This window comes from Rosa chinensis, chromosome 1 (genome assembly GCF_002994745.2).
Source record: "Rosa chinensis cultivar Old Blush chromosome 1, RchiOBHm-V2, whole genome shotgun sequence".
Taxonomy (NCBI): Eukaryota; Viridiplantae; Streptophyta; class Magnoliopsida; order Rosales; family Rosaceae; genus Rosa; species Rosa chinensis.
The window spans coordinates 13,223,979-13,245,571 of record NC_037088.1 but is presented as its reverse complement, the minus strand read 5'-3'; the positions used below and the strand labels follow the sequence as shown (position 1 = coordinate 13,245,571).

Sequence of the window (21,593 nt, the reverse complement as noted above, 5' to 3'; positions counted from 1 at the left end):
GTAACGCAGTGATAGATTGAGTGGCAGTAGGTTGTAGACGAATTAGCATAGCTGCATGCGATATTGCATAACCCCAAGATGATATAGGGAGATTGATGCGCATTACCAATGTCCAGGCTACCATCATAGTCGTTTCCACGAGACCATTTGGGTGTGTATATGGGAATATGATGTCCAACATTAGTCCCAATGATATGTAATGATCATCAGAAGTCTTCGATGTAAACTCTCTAGCATTGTCAAGTCCAATTGACTAAATGGGATGATCCAGAGAGTGAGCTCGCTCCATATGGTATGTGCTAAGAGTGTAGTATAAGCAACATAACAAGTGGACAATGACACAACAAGTGACCAGCGTGTTTGCGTGTCAACCAACATCATGAAATATTTAAACGTCCATAAGTTGGTTGAATAGGTCCATAGAATCCCTTAGATCCTATGTAAGAACATAATGAGTATTTTCGTATCCTTTGCATAGGACGGTCTCGGTCCTAATTTTCAAAAGGAACAGGCTTTGTAGAACAAGCTCCTTAGAAGCAACCAATGAGGATTTTGGTTGGGCATGAACGTCTGTAACTCTATTAGAAGCAAAGTTTGGTGATTGCAGCATCACCTGGGGAGCCATCACCATGATACACGCCATCCATGGCGTCATGGATATAAACTGCGCCAACCCTAGGGTGGCGATGAACGGCGGCGGTGCCATAGGCAGCGGCAGCAATCATACTGACAGGACCCTCCCCGAATTTCACCCTGAAATCCGAGGTGGCCCTGCGGGGCCCACCTTAGAAGAAATCCTACCAAAAATTTGACGGAACTTCCCCTAAAATGGGCTACCCTAAACCTGTAGAAAGCATTTACACTTCTAAATCAAGTCATCCTTATACTTCTGGAGCCACCCTGCTCCCCAACTCAACATCAATCTCCAATTCACAAAACACAAACCTCAACTTGAAAAACATAAATCCCATAGGTAATCAGAGCAATTCTAATAGAAAGGTAAATAAGGACAACCTAACTCAAAAGCAACCGCGGAAGCTATGCTGTTGACTATGCCTCAACTCCGTGTACGCCCAACCTCAACCAATTCGCCTGCAAACTGGGCATTTGAAATCGAAGGGCCCAGGGAAAAGTATATAAAAACGTTAGCGTGAGTGGACAAAATAAACAATTTTAAACCAAAAGGATTTTTATACTTTCCCACCTTTATTTCCTTAAAACTCTTGATGCATGCAACGATTTAGAAAACAAATCAAGAGAAGCTCCTCTAAAGAAATGGGCTAGTCACAAATAACCACAAATAAGAATTTAAATTCCAATGCTCGAGAAATAGAACCAGCCCCACTGGTTAACGGAAAACGGACTAGCCCCGCTAGTCAAAAACAACAATAAAAGGATACGGGGAAGAGAGTTCACCATACGGGAATGGAGCCCCTCAGGCTCTACCTACCCTCGACTGCCATTCGCACATAGATTGTGCGAGGAGGAGAACTAACAACCTCAACTACCATTCGCACATAGATTGTGCGAGGAGGAGAATATCACCTCGACTACCACCCACGTGAGGAGGAGAAAGCTACCTCACTGCCACCCACAAACACAAAGTAAGTGAGGAGGAGACCTAAGCACAAGACCCGCGTATGGTGAAAAAGAAGATAGTCGAAAGCCAAGAAAAACTGTATAATTTCCCCACTTATTTCACAAAGTAAGAATCCAAGTGTGCAAAGACGTGACCCCGCACGCCAAGATCATCTCAAGTTCAAAATAAATAAGATAAAAATAAGTATAAAGTTTTACTTCGTCGAAATCTCATTATAATCTCAAATTGCTTAATATAAATATAAAATATATAGTATAAATTCTGAATCCGCATAAATCAAAGTAATATCGGAAATCAAACAAATCCAAAATCCTTAATTAGGCATTCCCGGTGCCAAAATCGAAAGTCAATAAACAATTGAGAATATCCAACTCCATTGAAACTCATCTTAAATATCTTTCCGGAGCTTAACTCGGTGATTAGGGATATGCTTAATTCCGGAAGTTTTACCTCGGAATAAGAAATTCATCAAATAATATAGTAAAACAAAACCAACCTTTGAAACTCATTATTGAAAGCAAATCCATGATATAATTCGAAATCAACGTCCGAAAATTAATTCATTTCCTCAAAAAGTAATATGAATAATCACTAGAGCATTATTTAAGAAAATAAATGCATGCATCGCTATTTAAAACAAAAGTCCACTCACAGTACTATTCCGACGATCACGCATTTGTGTTCCGTCATCGAGCAATAGCTCGGTACGTCGTCCTGTACACAATTATATTCCGTGAATAATTATTCAACAATTTAATACGATTCCTAAAATCAAATCCTTACAATTACATCTCCCATTCTCCTCGGATTCAGCCCAAATTATATCACTAATACCAATTCGTTAATTTAAAGGTTCCAAGGCAGAACCGAGAGATATCCGACGGTCGGATTCACGAAATTCGATAATCGAAACCTTAAATTTCAAAATCCATAATTAATTCCAAGTTTCTCCAAAAATTACCAAACTTCACATACAAGCTCTACACAATTTATAGGATTTAATGGGCTAAAAACCGGAATTAAAACACTGCTCTACGCGCCTCCACGCGCTACCTACAGTGACGGCGCGTGGGGACCACGCGCCGGCGACAACCTGCTCCGATGACCACTAAACTCCGGCAACAACATCATCTCAACAGACCCAATCAACTTCTCAACTACAACATTGATCAATTTTAACTCTAAATGGCCGAAATCAAACAATGAAAAAAAACCAGAAATCTTCAAGAACCCTAGAATTCCAATTCGTCGATTCGACCTCTACACAACAAATCGTGATACAAGGCCATAGGGGAAATGATCAGTGAGGAAAACCGAACCTTCGACGGTGAGATGGGGACCGGAGGTGGCCGGAATCGCCGGAAATCGGCAAAAGCTTCAAACTGCAGCCGGGGAGGAAATTCGTTCGATCCGAGCTTTTCCGGCCAAATCGTCGAAACACAAGGGGACTAGCGTCAAGAGGAGGAAGAGGCGATCACGTGGTGGCCGGTTGCCCACCGGTTAGTGGCCGGACGACGGCGAATCGAAGAGAAGAAGAAATCGCCCGAAGAGGAAAGGGGAGAGATCGGGGGAGAGGAGAGAGAAAGGTGGGTTTCCGGATTTGGAAACCTACCACAGTAAATTTTCATTATTTATACAAATTTCTACCATGAACAGTAACCGGGAACAGTAACTTTAATCTTTTGCTCATAACCTTCGCGTACGAACTCCGATTTTTACGCACTACATATGCACGCGCTCGGTTTAACGTCCCCTACAACTTTCAAGAAGGAAGTTTTCTCAAATTTTGGCCCGATCAAAAAGTCAACTTTTAGGGCCACTAAAATACCGAATTAGGGTAAAAGTGAGAGTAGTTGTCGTTTACCGTCCAAATGACTAGTAAACGGGTAAGTGAAAATACGGGATGTTACATTCTCCCCTCCTTATAAAAATTTCGTCCCCGAAATTTCAAACTGTTGAAGAATACACCTCAACCCGAAGTACCGCTCAAAACACGTAAAACTTAGTTTCAAAAATGTTCCAAGAGTTGGCCGTTCGAATAAGGAGTTCAAACTTAAAAAGAAACAATCCTCATACAATACTTCCTGAAACTTTAAACTCGTCGTCTCTTCCTTGGTTTAAGTTCACCTTCACTATCTCACGTAACTACTTTAATAATCCAAAGAGTCTAACCATACCAACTACACAAGCCAAACACCACCTGTTTACTGCCATAAGGCAACGCCTTTCAAGTACTACTCACCTGTTCATGTTCAAATCCTTGCACATGTACCACTATCATAGTATTCCACTCTTTTCTTCATGTATCATGATGGTAATATTCCAACAATCCAAATCAAACTACAAAGCATTTAAATATAGTCAACCTTTTCCTTTCCTTTGACTCAAAACTGACATTCCCTAGCAATACTTGTTCTTTACCAAACTGGGAATAAAGAATATTGGAAGTCCGTTCTCTAAACAACACTTATTTAATACAATTTCTGCTTCAACAAAACAATTTCAAAGAACGTACTACTCGAACAGATATCGCACCACCATTTTTCAAACGCTGCCAACCACACAAAATTAATTCATGGGCAACTGAGGATTCACATTCCTGTAGTCAATTTAAATTCAAACCAATTGTAGGTATATGCCCAGGTATGAAATTCGAAGGATATTGGGTGGTGTGAAAATCACCCCAAATCTTTCCTGGAAAAACAAATCAAGCTACGCAAGAAACAATGAGACCCGAAATTTCAAGCTTGACCATTCTTCCCTTACATACTCATACCTGGGACAACAAAGTCTGAGGGGAGTGTAACTGGAAAATTCATTTCAATAGTTAGCTCAGATAACACATGAATATAGCGTCACAAACCACACTAAGAAAACATGTAGTATTCAAAACTTCTTCATAAAAAGTCGCTTAGTGAAAAACCAACCCATTCACCATCAATGTTGTACTAACCACAAGATGATCAATGCTAGTCAACCATTCCAAAACAAATGACTTCCTTAATTGCTTGTGCTTAAATTCCTAATCGATGGTCGTTCACGTATAGGTCCCATAGCTGTCAACGCACAAAGGTTAACCTCGATCGAATCCACTAGTTCTTAATCAAGCAGGTTACGGGACCACCACACTTTCGCTGCGCTACTCTTACACCTGACTAAAATCATTGGTCAAGCCATGAGATGACATTCTGAGTCGACTAGGAAAACTCATTTGATAGCTACCTTGCTATCCACACTTACAGTATTTCATACTGGCAACTAGCGTTGTCTCTCGCAAACTTTCTATAATTGTAATGTAGTGGAAAACCCTTCCAAATCCAATGTGTTTTAAGGAATCTCCTAATCATCAACGTTTCCAAACTAATCTGTTGAAATTCTTCACATGAAAGTGTTTATTTAATGGCACACAATGAGTAGCACGTCGTCCGATACCCGGTGCAAAGCAATAACCGACACTTCGCAGTCTATTCCAATCCCAAAGATTCGAATTCAGGAGGAGATGCATCGCACCAATACTGTTCTTAGCTGAGGCTACACTTCTATAATAATCATAGGCCGGAAATCTGGTTGAATTCATGTTATTATCGTTGATCTCTATTGCCCCAAATGATATTCTTAATTCGTATACCTCAGTAAATCTCACTGCCGAGGGCACCGCAATCTAAATTTCTAGATGTTAAACTGGAATCTTGATCAATCCAAAATAGAATAGCTTTCTTAATTAGTTAGGAAAACTCTCTCTCCAGACAATTTTATTACAGATACAACCTTGTGGAAATTTTCCTAACCCTGCATGTACCAACTCCTTTACTGGACTGCACTGTATCCAACAACACTTATAAATGTTCCAAATCCGATCCAAGGGTTGACCAACTATAAAAGAAATTCACTTCCTAAAATGAACGATTCTCAAACTGAAACCTTGCCAGACATTATAATTTGCTCGATTCCATAGCAACCCCGCCGAATTCAACATTCCAAAAGAGAGGTTCACCTCCGTTCGTGACTGAAAAACCCTATGTTCAAAACAACCTGCAATTGTCTCGAATGTGTAACCAGAAACATAAAGCAAAATTCGAGAGCAGAAGGCTCAAGGGTAAACTAAAGTCGACTACGTGAGTGTAAGACAGCCCAAACACTGTAGAAAAGAAAATCGACTTACGAATTAAGGAAAAAGATATCGAAGCATGACGAAATCCACAAGCAGGAAAGAAATTCTTTCATAGTCCCCAAAGGACGCATCAAGAAAATCGTCATTGAATGCTGGCAGAATTCCAAAACTTATTGACTAGCATCGCCCCGTAAGGAAACTATCACCAAACCTTCTTCGTTACTCTAAGCTTCAAAACTTTGATCAAAACCACATCACATAATAATTCCACTCGAATTACTACGGACACTCTTGGTGTGATGACGACCAATTCTTGGTCCCCAGTTCAATGATTTCACCCAAACGGATATCCAATAACACTCAATGGTACCTTCATACGCGATAGAAGTAATCGCAACCGTCGTAAAACGATCCGAATGTCCTCAATTCCTGAAACCTTTCAAAACCGCAATCCTCACTTTTGTGCTTTTAATCGATTGTAAATTCCTAAATTTGTTGTACCAGTCATCCTCCACTGATAGCACCACCCAACATAAGATGGACACCCGTCCAACGATATGTATCACTCTTAGCGATACCAAGATCCGGCAGTGGTCCCACCACACTTCCAATCAAATTCCAAGTTCAACCCATACGAGATTTGACTCAAAATATAACTAGAACTCTGGTCAATCTATGACCTAAATTACTTCATGAATCAGTTGGGAAAATCCACTTCCTTACGACTCTTACAAAATCTCCATCATTCAATCTATCAATTCGTTCCATCAAGAACTTACTACATTTCAATTCCTATAACCCCATAATTCAGAATTCAAATTAAACTTCGTATCACATAGTAATTCGTTTGAACCACTATGGATACCCAACGGTGTCACTACCGTTAATCCCCGAAGTTGTGTTAAACCATTTCACGGTAAATCAATAACCAAAAACACACAATCTCGGACAATATCCTTCACTTGGACAAAACTATGTCCACAAGTCATGGTCAGGTCAACAGACCAAGGTGTCCAAATATATGAAATTTCCAATACGGTTTTCTTTGTAATTTGCAAAGTATCATTCCAAAAGGACGCTCATAACACCAACCACGTCTACATGACACATCCCCCGTAACTTGGTTCAAGGTTAGAACTACTATTACTATTAGTCCCACATCAAATCACAATTCTGATTCTAAGTATTCGGAGACAGCCCAAAGCTATAGTCGCTCGTCTCAGGTACTCAAACACGAAATCGAACTCCGTTCTCGCACCTTAAACCCAACTCCAGCAACTTACTGGCATCGAGGAAGCAATAACCATAACATTTCCTCGAATCACATCATAGCACAATTTGAAATTGTAGAGTAGTCTTACTCTACCATCAGTAGGGAAATGTGCAAAACATGCGAATAATCCGCTGCGCAACGAAAACCCTAGGAGGTCGGCGTACAAGAGGCATAGCACCTAAAGGAACACCACTAGACATGTACCGTACACACTTAATGAATACATCAGCACCGAAGAGTACACGATGGGGAACCGCTGCAGTCGGGCCATCACTCGGGAGGTACTGTGTAACATCAAGCGGGTAGGGTACCAAGATAGAAACAAGTCTACAGAATCTGACAACCTAATGCTCTGATACCAACTGACAGGACCCTCCCCGAATTTCACCCTGAAATCCGAGGTGGCCCTGCGGGGCCCACCTTAGAAGAAATCCTACCAAAAATTTGACGGAACTTCCCCTAAAATGGGCTACCCTAAACCTGTAGAAAGCATTTACACTTCTAAATCAAGTCATCCTTATACTTCTGGAGCCACCCTGCTCCCCAACTCAACATCAATCTCCAATTCACAAAACACAAACCTCAACTTGAAAAACATAAATCCCATAGGTAATCAGAGCAATTCTAATAGAAAGGTAAATAAGGACAACCTAACTCAAAAGCAACCGCGGAAGCTATGCTGTTGACTATGCCTCAACTCCGTGTACGCCCAACCTCAACCAATTCGCCTGCAAACTGGGCATTTGAAATCGAAGGGCCCAGGGAAAAGTATATAAAAACGTTAGCGTGAGTGGACAAAATAAACAATTTTAAACCAAAAGGATTTTTATACTTTCCCACCTTTATTTCCTTAAAACTCTTGATGCATGCAACGATTTAGAAAACAAATCAAGAGAAGCTCCTCTAAAGAAATGGGCTAGTCACAAATAACCACAAATAAGAATTTAAATTCCAATGCTCGAGAAATAGAACCAGCCCCACTGGTTAACGGAAAACGGACTAGCCCCGCTAGTCAAAAACAACAATAAAAGGATACGGGGAAGAGAGTTCACCATACGGGAATGGAGCCCCTCAGGCTCTACCTACCCTCGACTGCCATTCGCACATAGATTGTGCGAGGAGGAGAACTAACAACCTCAACTACCATTCGCACATAGATTGTGCGAGGAGGAGAATATCACCTCGACTACCACCCACGTGAGGAGGAGAAAGCTACCTCACTGCCACCCACAAACACAAAGTAAGTGAGGAGGAGACCTAAGCACAAGACCCGCGTATGGTGAAAAAGAAGATAGTCGAAAGCCAAGAAAAACTGTATAATTTCCCCACTTATTTCACAAAGTAAGAATCCAAGTGTGCAAAGACGTGACCCCGCACGCCAAGATCATCTCAAGTTCAAAATAAATAAGATAAAAATAAGTATAAAGTTTTACTTCGTCGAAATCTCATTATAATCTCAAATTGCTTAATATAAATATAAAATATATAGTATAAATTCTGAATCCGCATAAATCAAAGTAATATCGGAAATCAAACAAATCCAAAATCCTTAATTAGGCATTCCCGGTGCCAAAATCGAAAGTCAATAAACAATTGAGAATATCCAACTCCATTGAAACTCATCTTAAATATCTTTCCGGAGCTTAACTCGGTGATTAGGGATATGCTTAATTCCGGAAGTTTTACCTCGGAATAAGAAATTCATCAAATAATATAGTAAAACAAAACCAACCTTTGAAACTCATTATTGAAAGCAAATCCATGATATAATTCGAAATCAACGTCCGAAAATTAATTCATTTCCTCAAAAAGTAATATGAATAATCACTAGAGCATTATTTAAGAAAATAAATGCATGCATCGCTATTTAAAACAAAAGTCCACTCACAGTACTATTCCGACGATCACGCATTTGTGTTCCGTCATCGAGCAATAGCTCGGTACGTCGTCCTGTACACAATTATATTCCGTGAATAATTATTCAACAATTTAATACGATTCCTAAAATCAAATCCTTACAATTACATCTCCCATTCTCCTCGGATTCAGCCCAAATTATATCACTAATACCAATTCGTTAATTTAAAGGTTCCAAGGCAGAACCGAGAGATATCCGACGGTCGGATTCACGAAATTCGATAATCGAAACCTTAAATTTCAAAATCCATAATTAATTCCAAGTTTCTCCAAAAATTACCAAACTTCACATACAAGCTCTACACAATTTATAGGATTTAATGGGCTAAAAACCGGAATTAAAACACTGCTCTACGCGCCTCCACGCGCTACCTACAGTGACGGCGCGTGGGGACCACGCGCCGGCGACAACCTGCTCCGATGACCACTAAACTCCGGCAACAACATCATCTCAACAGACCCAATCAACTTCTCAACTACAACATTGATCAATTTTAACTCTAAATGGCCGAAATCAAACAATGAAAAAAAAACCAGAAATCTTCAAGAACCCTAGAATTCCAATTCGTCGATTCGACCTCTACACAACAAATCGTGATACAAGGCCATAGGGGAAATGATCAGTGAGGAAAACCGAACCTTCGACGGTGAGATGGGGACCGGAGGTGGCCGGAATCGCCGGAAATCGGCAAAAGCTTCAAACTGCAGCCGGGGAGGAAATTCGTTCGATCCGAGCTTTTCCGGCCAAATCGTCGAAACACAAGGGGACTAGCGTCAAGAGGAGGAAGAGGCGATCACGTGGTGGCCGGTTGCCCACCGGTTAGTGGCCGGACGACGGCGAATCGAAGAGAAGAAGAAATCGCCCGAAGAGGAAAGGGGAGAGATCGGGGGAGAGGAGAGAGAAAGGTGGGTTTCCGGATTTGGAAACCTACCACAGTAAATTTTCATTATTTATACAAATTTCTACCATGAACAGTAACCGGGAACAGTAACTTTAATCTTTTGCTCATAACCTTCGCGTACGAACTCCGATTTTTACGCACTACATATGCACGCGCTCGGTTTAACGTCCCCTACAACTTTCAAGAAGGAAGTTTTCTCAAATTTTGGCCCGATCAAAAAGTCAACTTTTAGGGCCACTAAAATACCGAATTAGGGTAAAAGTGAGAGTAGTTGTCGTTTACCGTCCAAATGACTAGTAAACGGGTAAGTGAAAATACGGGATGTTACACATACTTAGTCCAGGAATCAACCCTTGATTTGTGCTTCGTTTCGCTCAAAAGAATGGATGTCTGTGTGAAGTCTTTAGTAGATGGATCATCATATCAGAACTAGGATAACTTATTCTGTCGTGACAAAGCCAATATGTGTCTAGATCCAAGAGATCTTCTCTCATAACTTTATTGGATTTAATAGCTCAAATTGTGGTGACATAAAGTCTACTAGAGAGACATATAAGTTTCTCTAAGATGCGCATTTATTCACAATCACTAAAGGTATTGCAAAGAACTCATTTCCGTTCTCTACATGCGTTTTCACATGGAATTCGTTGACTCGAATGGCTCAATAGGGTTCGATTCGCCCTAGGAGCGTAAAGACTTTCTGTCATCAAGGTGCCATTAGGCAAGGGAATTTGGGCTATTCCATGTCCTTGAACTAATCCTAATGGTCTAGCCATCATAGTCACAGAGGAATATGCGTAATGAACATAACTCGAAATTTTATTCATAAGCCAACGGAGTACATCATTGTTCCCTAACCATTAAGATAATCTAGTTGAAATACTAGCTAATGCAAAACAAAGGAAGTCGTTTGACTTCTTTTGGTAACTCCAAAATAAATATGACCAGGTGAGTAGAGAGATGTCGATAGAGCAAACCTCGCTTACGTACCACTTATCTCAAAACCTTCCTAGACATCATACTCATTTTGGATGAGCCCTTGAAGAGAAACTAAACCAATGCCGTTTACTATGAAATATATGGCAATTGTCTATTACATCTCTTGGAAAATAAAGACTTATTCAAAATCGGCGATCTATTGATCCCAACCAGGTTTGAAGTTTTCATCCCTCAGATCGAGATCACCTTCTTGATCTTCTTGTTCCACATTGTGAGCTTTTCTTGCTTCACAATATGCTTTGTAGGTGATGCAATATCCTCACGAGCTCTACAAATATCTGCCCAGTGACCGGACATTCCACATCAAGAACATACATCTCTTTGCTCAGACTCCCATGATTAAGGTGCTTTGAGAGCATCATTAGGATGGCTCTTAATGTTGGTGGCGCCACCAACATGGCCAGAGGCGTTGCCTCCCTCTCTCTTTCCACGTTGACCTCTTTGGTTCTATGTTCGCCTATTTTGGCGGTTACCTTCCTCAATAGAGCGAGAATATGCACCAAAATTTCAAGAATTACCCCTAGATTTAGGGTTTCGTTTTTGGCGCCCTCCCTTAGACGCGCTATTATAATTGGACTCCGAAATATGCTCTGTTCCCACGGGTCTCGAATTATAGTTCTTCACAAGGATGTTGTCATGCCTTTCAGCAACATTCATGGCGCAAATCATCCATATGACCAGTCATTACGATTATGGCTTTCGCCTTATTTGCCTCCAAGGCTGTTCTATTTGCTTCCAAAGCTTGAGCTTGCTCAACAGTTAGGACGTCTTGGCTAGGATCAAGAATCGTATCCAAGATTCCTTGGGCCTTAAGATGCTGACGGACATCACAAACCCACTTGTAATATCTAGAGCCAGTTGTTCCTAATGGAGCAAAATTCAGTTTGTTCAGGTTACTCATCCTTGAAAATAAACAAGAAAAAGGGTTAATTTCATAGCAAAAAGACTACCACGAAAACAAAAGAAATTTCTAAGCGTAGTCGCTCCCAAGAAATTAGGAATTTCTGATAGTAATCGTTCTGAAAAAATTAAGAATTTCTGAACGTAATGGCTCCCCAAAAGTTCGATTCCAAGAGGTATTGGATTAGATCGAAACAATGATGTGTTTGTGGTTGATCGTATCTTCTCAACGAACTCTAAGTTTGGAGGTCTCAACAAGCTCCAAGCTAGCTTGGAGATAGCACGAACCCTCACAGTTTGTCTTAGGTCTCCCCTATAAAGAAGGAAAGGGGGTAGAAGAAAGGAGGTTGCAAGTCCCCGAAGAAAAGAAAAGAATTGAAATCTTAAAGAATAGCACACAAAAGCGGGTACTTTAATGAAAAATTTCCTTGAAAAGAACATGCTGGAACTTTTGGTAGGAAGTTGGTCGGAAAAAGCTGTTTCTAGCCAGTGGTTGGCCAGTGGTAGTTGGAATTGGCCGGAAGTACCCTAAATGACTTCTATCCGGTTTTCTGCTTGTGGTTCAGTCACTTAGGCAGCCGGTTTGGTGACTTTTAGACCCGTTCTTGAGGTTTTGGTTTTGGTTCGGGTTCCTGAATTCTGGGAACGAGATGCTGCTGCTAACAAAATTTGGTGACAATAGGAGGTCAGAAAGACGGTGAACCGGTGAAGAATCTAGTTCTGCTTCCGGAGGCCAGTTCGGTACTTTTCCGACTGATTCTTGGGATTCTAGACTCATGGGATCAATGCCTTTAAGGTTTGCGATGGAGGAAGAAAGGGTTTCAAGGTTTTGTATTCGGACTTAAGTTTTGACTATTTGTTTCAGGGTTTGTCTATTTATTTCAGGGTTAGGGCTTCGTGCTGATAACGTGTTTTAGGAAAAAGGGATGCAGAGAACAGTAGAGAGAATTGGGAGAATAAGTTGTGTTTTCATTGATAATAGGGGCCTCTTTATATCGATGATAACAAGCATAGAATCAGAATCTTACAAGGAAACATAATCGTACAATGATTTGGATATCTACGAAGATATCTCTGAGAATATCTAAAGGAGAGGGAGAGAGAGAGATATATATATATATATATATCTATATATATATATATATATATATATATATAAGGGAGTGAAAATGAATGGGGTGGTTAATTGTGTCAAAGAGAGAGAGTATAATTCGTGGCTATTTTTAGCAATGACTAAAATATCGAGTTTCGAGGAAATATCGATGGTCCCGAAAACGGAAATTTCGACGGAAATATAGAGGATATATCGATTTCGATAAAAAATAAAGAAAAATGATGGAAATTTGAAGAAAAATATGGAAATTTTAAGTGAAACTTTTGGATATGTTTGTTTTATCATTTGTCTACTATATATGAAAAGAAAACCTTGAATAAACATTGTTATATAGTAATTTGTAATAATTTAAGATGAAACGGTAAATGCTGAATAACAATAAGAACTAAATGGTTAATAATATTAACTTATTACTTACCATAATTATAGAGTGAAGAAGTAGTAAAAGAAAGAAGAAAGAAGAAAGAAGAAAGAAGAAAGAAACTTTGTTCTTTCGGTGCAAGGAATGAGTGGAACCCTAAACCCTATTTATACAAGTTCAAAATTGAAATGTTGTTATAAATTTTTTGAAAATTTGGTAAATAAAATTCAAAATGTAATAGATTGTTCTATGTTAGTTATTGATTGGACATGTACCTAAGTTTTCAAATTCGTAAGCTAAATGAATATATATTGGAATGGTGCAAAGATAACATGAGTGTATGTGCAGTAGAGTTGGCCAAGGCTCTCAAAGGGCAATGGAGTGACCAAAGTTCGAGCCTTGGTGACCTTGTGGAGAATGAGTGGTAGAGTGGGAACTGGGAAGAGACGGAAGGTTCCAAAAAAAAACCCAAAATTTAGCAAAATATCGCCAAAATAGCGATATTTCCGGAAATTTCGGGAAATTTCCAAAATATCATTTGAAGGTTCCAAAAAAATACCCAAAATTTCGCAAAATATCGCCAAAATCGGGATATTTCCTGAAATTTCGGGAAATTTCTAAAATATCCATCGAAATCTACACGGAAGGTTACGGAAATTTCGACAAGTGAAAAAACCGAAAATTTCTGCGAAATATCGCCGAAAATTTTGATTTTTTAGTCCTTGATTTTTAGTCGGCAAAGAGAAGAAGGATAAGATGGGCACGTGTGCAGGGCAACAAGAAGCAATGAAGCATAATTGAATACTGCTTCTTTTTGTTTGTTGGATAATTGAATACAACTTTAGTTCTGCCACCTCTATTTAATTAAATAAATATTTAGTTTAGTTTTTTTTAGGAAATTAAATATTTAGTTTATTACACTTTTGAGTCTTTATAAGTTTATATATTTTCAATTACATAAATAAAATCTATAAAAATTAAAATTAAAATTAAAAAATACAAAACCACCTATGCGCCTGGGCGCTCCTCCCTAATCCACAGCCCAACTAGCGCCTAGCGATTTTCGAACCTTAGCTCAGACAAGTAACTAGAGTTTGGGTCAGACACACAATCTAAACTTGAACTTTGATGGAATGAAATATAAACTTGCATTACTAATACGCTTACCTATTGATACATATCCTTAAAAGGTTTTGTTACCTTATTGATATATATCCATAATGCCATTTATAATAGGTTGATGTTATTGACACACCAATTTTCTCTATTTACACACCCTCTCTACTTTTCTATTACTTTAATTCAATTTTTTTTTACAAATCACCCTAAATTTATTTTGCTTTTTACTCTCTCCAGCGTCAATGGTGGTCTAGAACAGTTTTGTAGTACGTGTGAAATTATTAGTAATTTCGACGAGAAGCTATGCTTTGAATAAGTCATAACAAAGTATTTTGCACAAAACTAACCTGAATAATTTGAAATTATTCGAAATGGAATTTGCTAGTCGTTTGATAATTTGGTTGAAGTTAGAGTGTGAGTTTCTACATTGATGTTAGAGGAGAGGATGGTCCTAAATTTTAGGTTGGGCAATCTAATTCGTCTTCCCTTTAAATATAGTTAAATGGAATATCCTACTAGTCTCTTACTTCTCTATGCCATAACTGATCTGGTCTTGCGGGAATAGGAAAATAGAATAATCAAAGAAACTACTCGTATGCATTTGACCAAATGGCCTATATAGGAGCTTTGGAAGTCTGGAAGGTCCAGGCCAGGAATTGATATTTGTTGAAAAGTCTAAATGAATAATGTTGTGCTTCATGAAATTGTCCTCCATCTATTTTAGGTCAATTGTGTGACGTTGCAGAGGAAAAAGGTGTATATAGGATTGATACCAATCATACCATAGGGTACTATCGGAACTGTATAGGCTGAACTTTGTTGTTGAGTCGAAATTTTAGCTTAGATCAACAGAGCCTTGTATCCAGTGATTTAGTCTAATTTTTCATTTGTTGTTTGTGTTTTTCTAAAATTTTCTCACCATTTGATACAGGAAAGGTTCTGCATCCTAAAATTCATTTTTAGTGTGTGCTTTCCCTCATTGAACAACATCAACTGAGGCTTTTGATCTCATGATCTACAACCAGAAATATAAGGCACTTTGTTTATAATTTTCTGTACAAATTCATAAGACTTCTTGTAGCCTGATTGATTTGGTTTGAGTTTCAGCCTAGTAGTTTCTTCTCCAATGCTTCAAGAATAACCATTTTGGTGTGTTCATTGGATTCAAGTTGACTGGAGAATTAATTTGTCTGGCTGCGTATGTACTGACAGATCACAGTTGTTGGTTAATTTGAGAGCAAACAAAATGTTTCGGATTATTGATCCTTGGCTATCTACTTGGTGGATTCGTTCTCACATTGGCCTAATGCATTTCTGGCATTGTTTACAATTATTTAATTATGTTTGATTCATACTTGACTTGCTAAATAGAAAAAAAAATAAAAATAAAAAAATTGCAAGGAAGGATAGTTGGTCAAAAATAATTGAATTAAAGTAATAAAATAAATAGCGGAGGTGTGTGGATAAAGAAAATATGTGTGTCTAGGTGCTCAATCAAGATTATGTTATGTAATTTTTTTTTTTTTTAACAAAAAATTGAGTCATTCTTAATCGAAGATTAAAAATGAGTTTAATTTATTTGTTATTAAAATTTCACCCTCCTGAATGAGATTTTTAATTACGGCGCCTGGCGGGGAAGATGGCATGAGTCGTTACGCATCCAAGACGTTGTTGTGATAGCGGGGAGGGTTTCTCCCTTTCTCACGTTCCCCAAACCTTATTACTTTTGGGAAATTTATCCTGCTTTTAGTGTGTGTATGTCTCTCTCTCTCTCTCAGACGGCCATATCAACTTTCAAACCCCTTCATGTTACAGGCTATTGCAGCAATTCTCTGCTTCAAATGCTTTTCATTTGGGTTTAACTGTGAGGAATACCAGATGGTTTAGTTCATAGTTTTCGTTTCTGCTATTGCTCCTTTGCTGAGGAAGCAGAGGGGAGTTAGTGGCACCTGGAAACTTGTTCACTTATTTCCTATCCCCAGACTGGTTTATAAAATGTGACTGTAACAATGGTAATCTTTAACAACAAAGCAAGTCTCACACTTCACAAGTTTGTCACACTAAGTGAACCTGCAAGATTTCTAAACTCTGAAAATTGAAATAGTTGGACATTATAAATGAATCCAAATCTTCCTCTTTGTAGGTGCCATCTCGTCAAATGCTTTCGAAAATTAATGCAGCTAACCCTAAAATGTATGCTCTACATATGCTGTTGGCTAAGGGATACACAACGATCCAAAATTGCAGGGTTGGATATAATCAATGCTGTAATCCAAATAGCAAAACTTGCATACGCACCGACTCTTTCCCTACAATCCAAGTGAAAACCCAACATCTTTATTCAAAACAAAGGGACATTGGTTTCAATTTGAGATCTGAGTTTTGTGTACATCTATTCCTATGAAGCTAAACTTGAATAATAATTTTTCCTCTGCATATCAGCATTTATATCTTGAATGCAGCAGATACCTATTGTGTGTCCCAATTAGGAAGGTTAGCAGTAGCCTCGTTCACCATCTTTACAAGGGTGGCCTGCAAACAAAATGAGCTAGTTATAAATGAGAGATAGTTTACCATTGTCACTCATAAAACTAAACCACATGAACAGTTGGAAAGACATCATCAAGTGAATAAGTTTTAAACAATGCAAACAGTTAAGAAATGTTGTCAAGTGTTTATAAATGACTAAAGTACATCTCCACATTTCTAACATTACTCCAACAAACGTAATCCAAATTTTAGTAAGCAAAAAATTTCAGATATTTTGTTGGAAGGCATAAGCAATATAACCCCAAGCCTTATACATAATAAATAGTCTGTCTGATAATTTTATTTGTCAGTAAAATTCCTCCCAGCACCGAGACAAAGCCATGGCCCGACCATAGCTTTACAGGGAAAGAGAAATTGGTTAAAGATACCAAGGACAACCACCGGTTTGATACCATAGTCTAGGTAGCCCATTTATTCTTCCATAGATAGTACATGTAGCTACCGTGAACATAGCCGTAGAACTCACCCTCCCACCCAGCGATGCCATTAGCAGTCAATACAGGCAAGGTACAAACTCCCCACCCACACACAAGAAAACCAAAATATAAACAAAAAAATAAATAAATAAACCAATGCATAAACATTCAAAGGAAGAAATTTGGTGTACTTCAGCTTCTCAGAGCTATAACAATAAGAAATCACATAGGCAGTATGAGCATTTAAAGCCTGAATACTAGAAGCACTATGGTGCAATGATATTTCGAATTGTCACAAATGAAAACAAGCAATGCAGAGTTGCAGACATTTATTTGAAAGTCACACCAAACATAAAAATTAGAAGATGCAAATGTAACACGTCTTTGACATACCACACTCTCAGGAACCCCAGGAGGGGGTAAAGGAAGGTTTCTCGGCGGAGGTCCACGCAGATATGATCTCTTATCAAATCTCCACTCCCCAATTTTGCCATATGTGAGCTCACCCTAAACAGTTGGCAAGTTCAGACAACACTAGCAGTAATAGTGGGATATACGGTTATGTTTGAATGTCAAGAGATAAAAAAATATGGCTCAAGTCGAGCAGTTTAGTGAGGAAACAAGAAACAGAGAGGATGAAAAAGGTGGCTCTCAGTCATGAGTAACCCAAAAACATGTCTAGTCTTTATCACAATACTTGAATCACAAAACTCTAACAGAAAATAGCCAAATAGGGGAAACGATAATGCATACCTTTAAGTTGTAGTCACACCCATAAGTGTAGTGAATAATAAACTTTTTACCAATTTCCAAATCCCAAGGGGGCTGAAAATTTAAGACAATAGAATTTTATTCAATGAACTTGTACATATCATTGCAGTATCCTGAACATTAATAACACAATATGAAAATTGCTTCACAGGGTAAGACACCAAACCTGCAGCATGAAGTCCTTCCGAAGAACATGCTGCACACCATGCAAAGCAGATGCTACAGCATAAGCATACCTTAGCTCATAGAAATCAGAAGCAGAAAGATACGTCAATGCCGATAATTTTAAGTGCTAGAAGTGAACTGAGTGGAGATTTAAAGTCACAGAAACTTACATTTCTAGCACCCATCCAAAAGCTTTATCAGTCTCTGTGTCTTCTTTCATGCTCAAAGAAATATTCATCCATGTCGGAGCAATCTTTTCCAGCATATCCTGAAAGATTATATCTATTAATTCATCATTTCCACAAACAAAATATTATACATACAAATCAGTGACAGTGGCAACTGGTAAAGAGGATGATCGCAGAAAACAGGGAATACTATCAATATCAAGATAAAAAAGGAAAACACCACATCAACAGTAAAGCAACTTAAATATACAAAGTGCCATCACATAAACTAGATAAAGCCAAATGAACTACAACAGTGGAAAAGAAAAACTACCTTCTTGATAATTACTGGAGAATTTCCAATTGGATCAATATTTGTGACTGGGCCATTCTCTTTGGGGTAAAACTTTCTTATGATCTTCTCATTCTGTGTAGGTTTAATGTAGAAAAAGGGGAAGGCAGCAGGATATCCTCCATGGGCCAAATTAGGAAGAGGATTTATAAATATATGATCAGGCTCTGCCATCAACACATATCTGGAACAACACAAGAAGTAAAAGGTTTTAATGCTTAAGTAGAAGGTTTTAATGCTCAAGATTATCAAATATGCAGAAACTCACTCTTCCTCAATTGTAGCCTTTTCCAGCCATTGCACAAAAGCCCATGGCCTATTTAAGACAATATATCCCTGTATACATAAATTTACTACCACATCAGGAAAAGTAAAGGTACACACATAAAATAAAAAAGACAAATATAAATCATCAGAAGAAAACAATTACGCAAACAAAATTCTTTAGTAATTAAATAAACATTATTTTCTAATTGCCCTACCCTTAAACATATTTGACTGATAAATAAAGCAGTAGAGCCAATCAACAACATTAGCTACGAGTCATACAGCAATAGGGGATAGTAGAGATATAAACTCTGATGCTGGAAAAATCTTCCACCACTATACTGATCTTCAACTATTGCCAGGCAAGCTTTGGGCTTTGAGCATGAAGTAACTTACAGTTACACCCATTTGTTCAGTCCAAAAAGGAGGAACTTATCACTTATGTGTGATTATTAAGAAAAGACAGAAAAATCTAGAATAGTTGGGTGTCTGCATATACTTCAAAAATTAACCAAAACATCAGAAACTTTACACTGATGAGCTAGTACTTAGTGGAAAGTTTTGTTCAATAGTCTCCCATGTCAACCAATACATAGCAAGTCCATAAAATGCGCATAACATGCATCAGTTTAAATCCTGCAAATCAAAATACTTGTTAATCTTGTCTAAGATGCATTGCTTTTCCTCCAGTCTTGACATCGCTCTTAGCTTTTTTAAAACTTTGCTCTTTGTTTGGACTTTTCATCTATTTCTGTCTTTTATTTCAGTTCTAATAACTCCCAACTTCTGACTCAGTCCAGATACCTAATATTACCTAGACCCCGTAGTTTGACTAGTACATGAAGACTTCATATAGTGAAAAACACACAATGCAATGAACATGAACCTTGGAGAACAAAGAAATCCTAACTAAAAAGTAGAAAAAGAAAGAAAGAATTAACAAATGAATGAAATATAAAGAGGAGAGATGGATTATAAGTAATAAGTGAAAGACCAAGAAGCCTAACCCGATCAAGACCGGCAGGCAGAGGATCAACCACCATAGTGGGAATCTCATCCATCAAGTTGTCAGGTCTTCCCGAATGCAAAATTCGAGTAAATCCTCCCATTTCTGATCCAGGCATGTCCTTCTTCTTCTTATACCAATAATACATAATGCGACACTGCCATTTACTATAAGAAGCATCCGTTGCTGTTAAGGCAACATGGAATGGTGCTTTGGAACCTTTGACTTTCACATTCTCAGGCATCTCGACAATGGGGTCAGCCAGCAAACGACTGTTACTATTACCACCTACCCACTTCCCAACAGATCTATAGTGGAGTATCATCGTCAAAAGATTGTAAGTGGCAAAGAAAAACCCAAAAGCCAAGAGAACCAGAAGTAATGGTGAAGCACGCCCCATGTTCTTCCTCCCAATCATTGTTTATCAAAAGAAAATAAAATCACAGGTTTACTATTCTGTAACAGCTGGAAGGAATATTTGATGACTTTTCATTCAGCTGTTCAGAACATAATGTAGCAGCGGCATTAAACCCTTCCCTTGTCTTGTTCAACTTCCAGAAAAGTTCTTGGAGTCACCTACAATTTGCATTCTCCGATAAGTAAAAAATTCCAATGACTTTAACCCAGATAAACGTCAGAACTGAAATAACTCAAAATCTATCAATGCCATGTAAGTTCATTCTTATAGGTTTGCTGCGTGATAGAATCACAATTAACACTTGACATGTTCTAGCTTAGAACTTGAAGAGAACTCTTCAGGTTGCAACAAAGGATAAGCACTAACAAGCAATTCTGTATCTTTTAGAGATGTAATGTTTACGTTTTGGGTCCACTTCGAATCAAATTTTGAAACAAGTATAACAACAACACTCAAAGTGATTCCGTAAACACATGTCAATTCCTCCCTTCAGATTCCAAAGCACAATTCAGTGGCCACATTGGTTACCAGAAAATCAAGAAAAGAATATTCATAACCACAGATCAAACTCTAAACTATATCAAAATTCATATTACAACAAAAGTTAATCACACTCTGTAATATGTCCCATGTAGAACATGAAATTTAGACATTCAAATGTGCATGGAATCAAAAAAACCAAACACAAAGTTCATACCTTTAAACAAGAAGAACCCAAGTGAGAAACCCAGAAAAGAACAAATGCAAAGACCGAGATTGTGGTGATGAGCAGAGAAAATGGGGTTTGGGAGACGACCTTGACGAACGTGCGCGGAGGTCGAGGAGAGAGACAGAGAGAGAGTGACAAGCAAACGGGTTTTCGGATCAGACAATAAAGAATGAGACTTGAATGGTTTGATGTGCTTCCAATTCTGTCTTATTCGGCTACGCACTGTGAGTCTCTGACTGACCTTTTCTAGGACGAGCTACCATAATCGAGAAGCCTAATCCATCTATATTTTTATTTTCCTTTTTCTTTTTTACACATTTTTTTTTTTTTTTTTAAAGATAAGTTAAAGCCATAAAGTGTGGGAGACTCAAGAGATAAAGCTAGGCCTACTAACAAAAACTTAAAAAGTAAAGAGGAAGCAGTCGCCATCCACCTCCACGGCGAATCCCACTCCCTAATTGAAAGAAAACTTGCTC

The 21,593-nt window shown here is 38.4% G+C and overlaps 1 protein-coding gene across 1 annotated transcript; it reads right to left on the bottom strand.

Annotated features, from left to right (window-relative positions):
- Positions 1-16,414: 16,414 nt before the first annotated feature.
- Positions 16,415-21,394, bottom strand: LOC112182739 (hydroxyproline O-arabinosyltransferase RDN2). The gene is made up of 10 exons (XM_024321278.2): positions 21,106-21,394; positions 19,992-20,566; positions 18,986-19,053; positions 18,700-18,901; positions 18,369-18,466; positions 18,200-18,269; positions 18,016-18,087; positions 17,656-17,769; positions 16,766-16,828; positions 16,415-16,605 (listed from the first exon to the last, which is right to left on the bottom strand). The coding sequence occupies exons 2-9, from the start codon at positions 20,406-20,408 to the stop codon at positions 16,766-16,768; spliced, it is 1,104 nt and encodes a 367-aa protein (XP_024177046.1). The 5' UTR covers positions 20,409-20,566; positions 21,106-21,394; the 3' UTR covers positions 16,415-16,605.
- Positions 21,395-21,593: the final 199 nt, after the last annotated feature.

Bases quoted from the DNA above. Each gene is read 5' to 3' on its own strand.
- LOC112182739 (XM_024321278.2), bottom strand. From the start codon at position 20,408: ATGATTGGGAGGAAGAACATGGGGCGTGCTTCACCATTACTTCTGGTT. The intron at 19,054-19,991 runs GTTAGGCTTCTT...TTATGTATACAG, and splicing joins TGCCTGCCGGTCTTGATCGG to GGATATATTGTCTTAAATAG. The intron at 17,770-18,015 runs GTATGCATTATC...CCAACTGTTTAG, and splicing joins GGTGTGACTACAACTTAAAG to GGTGAGCTCACATATGGCAA.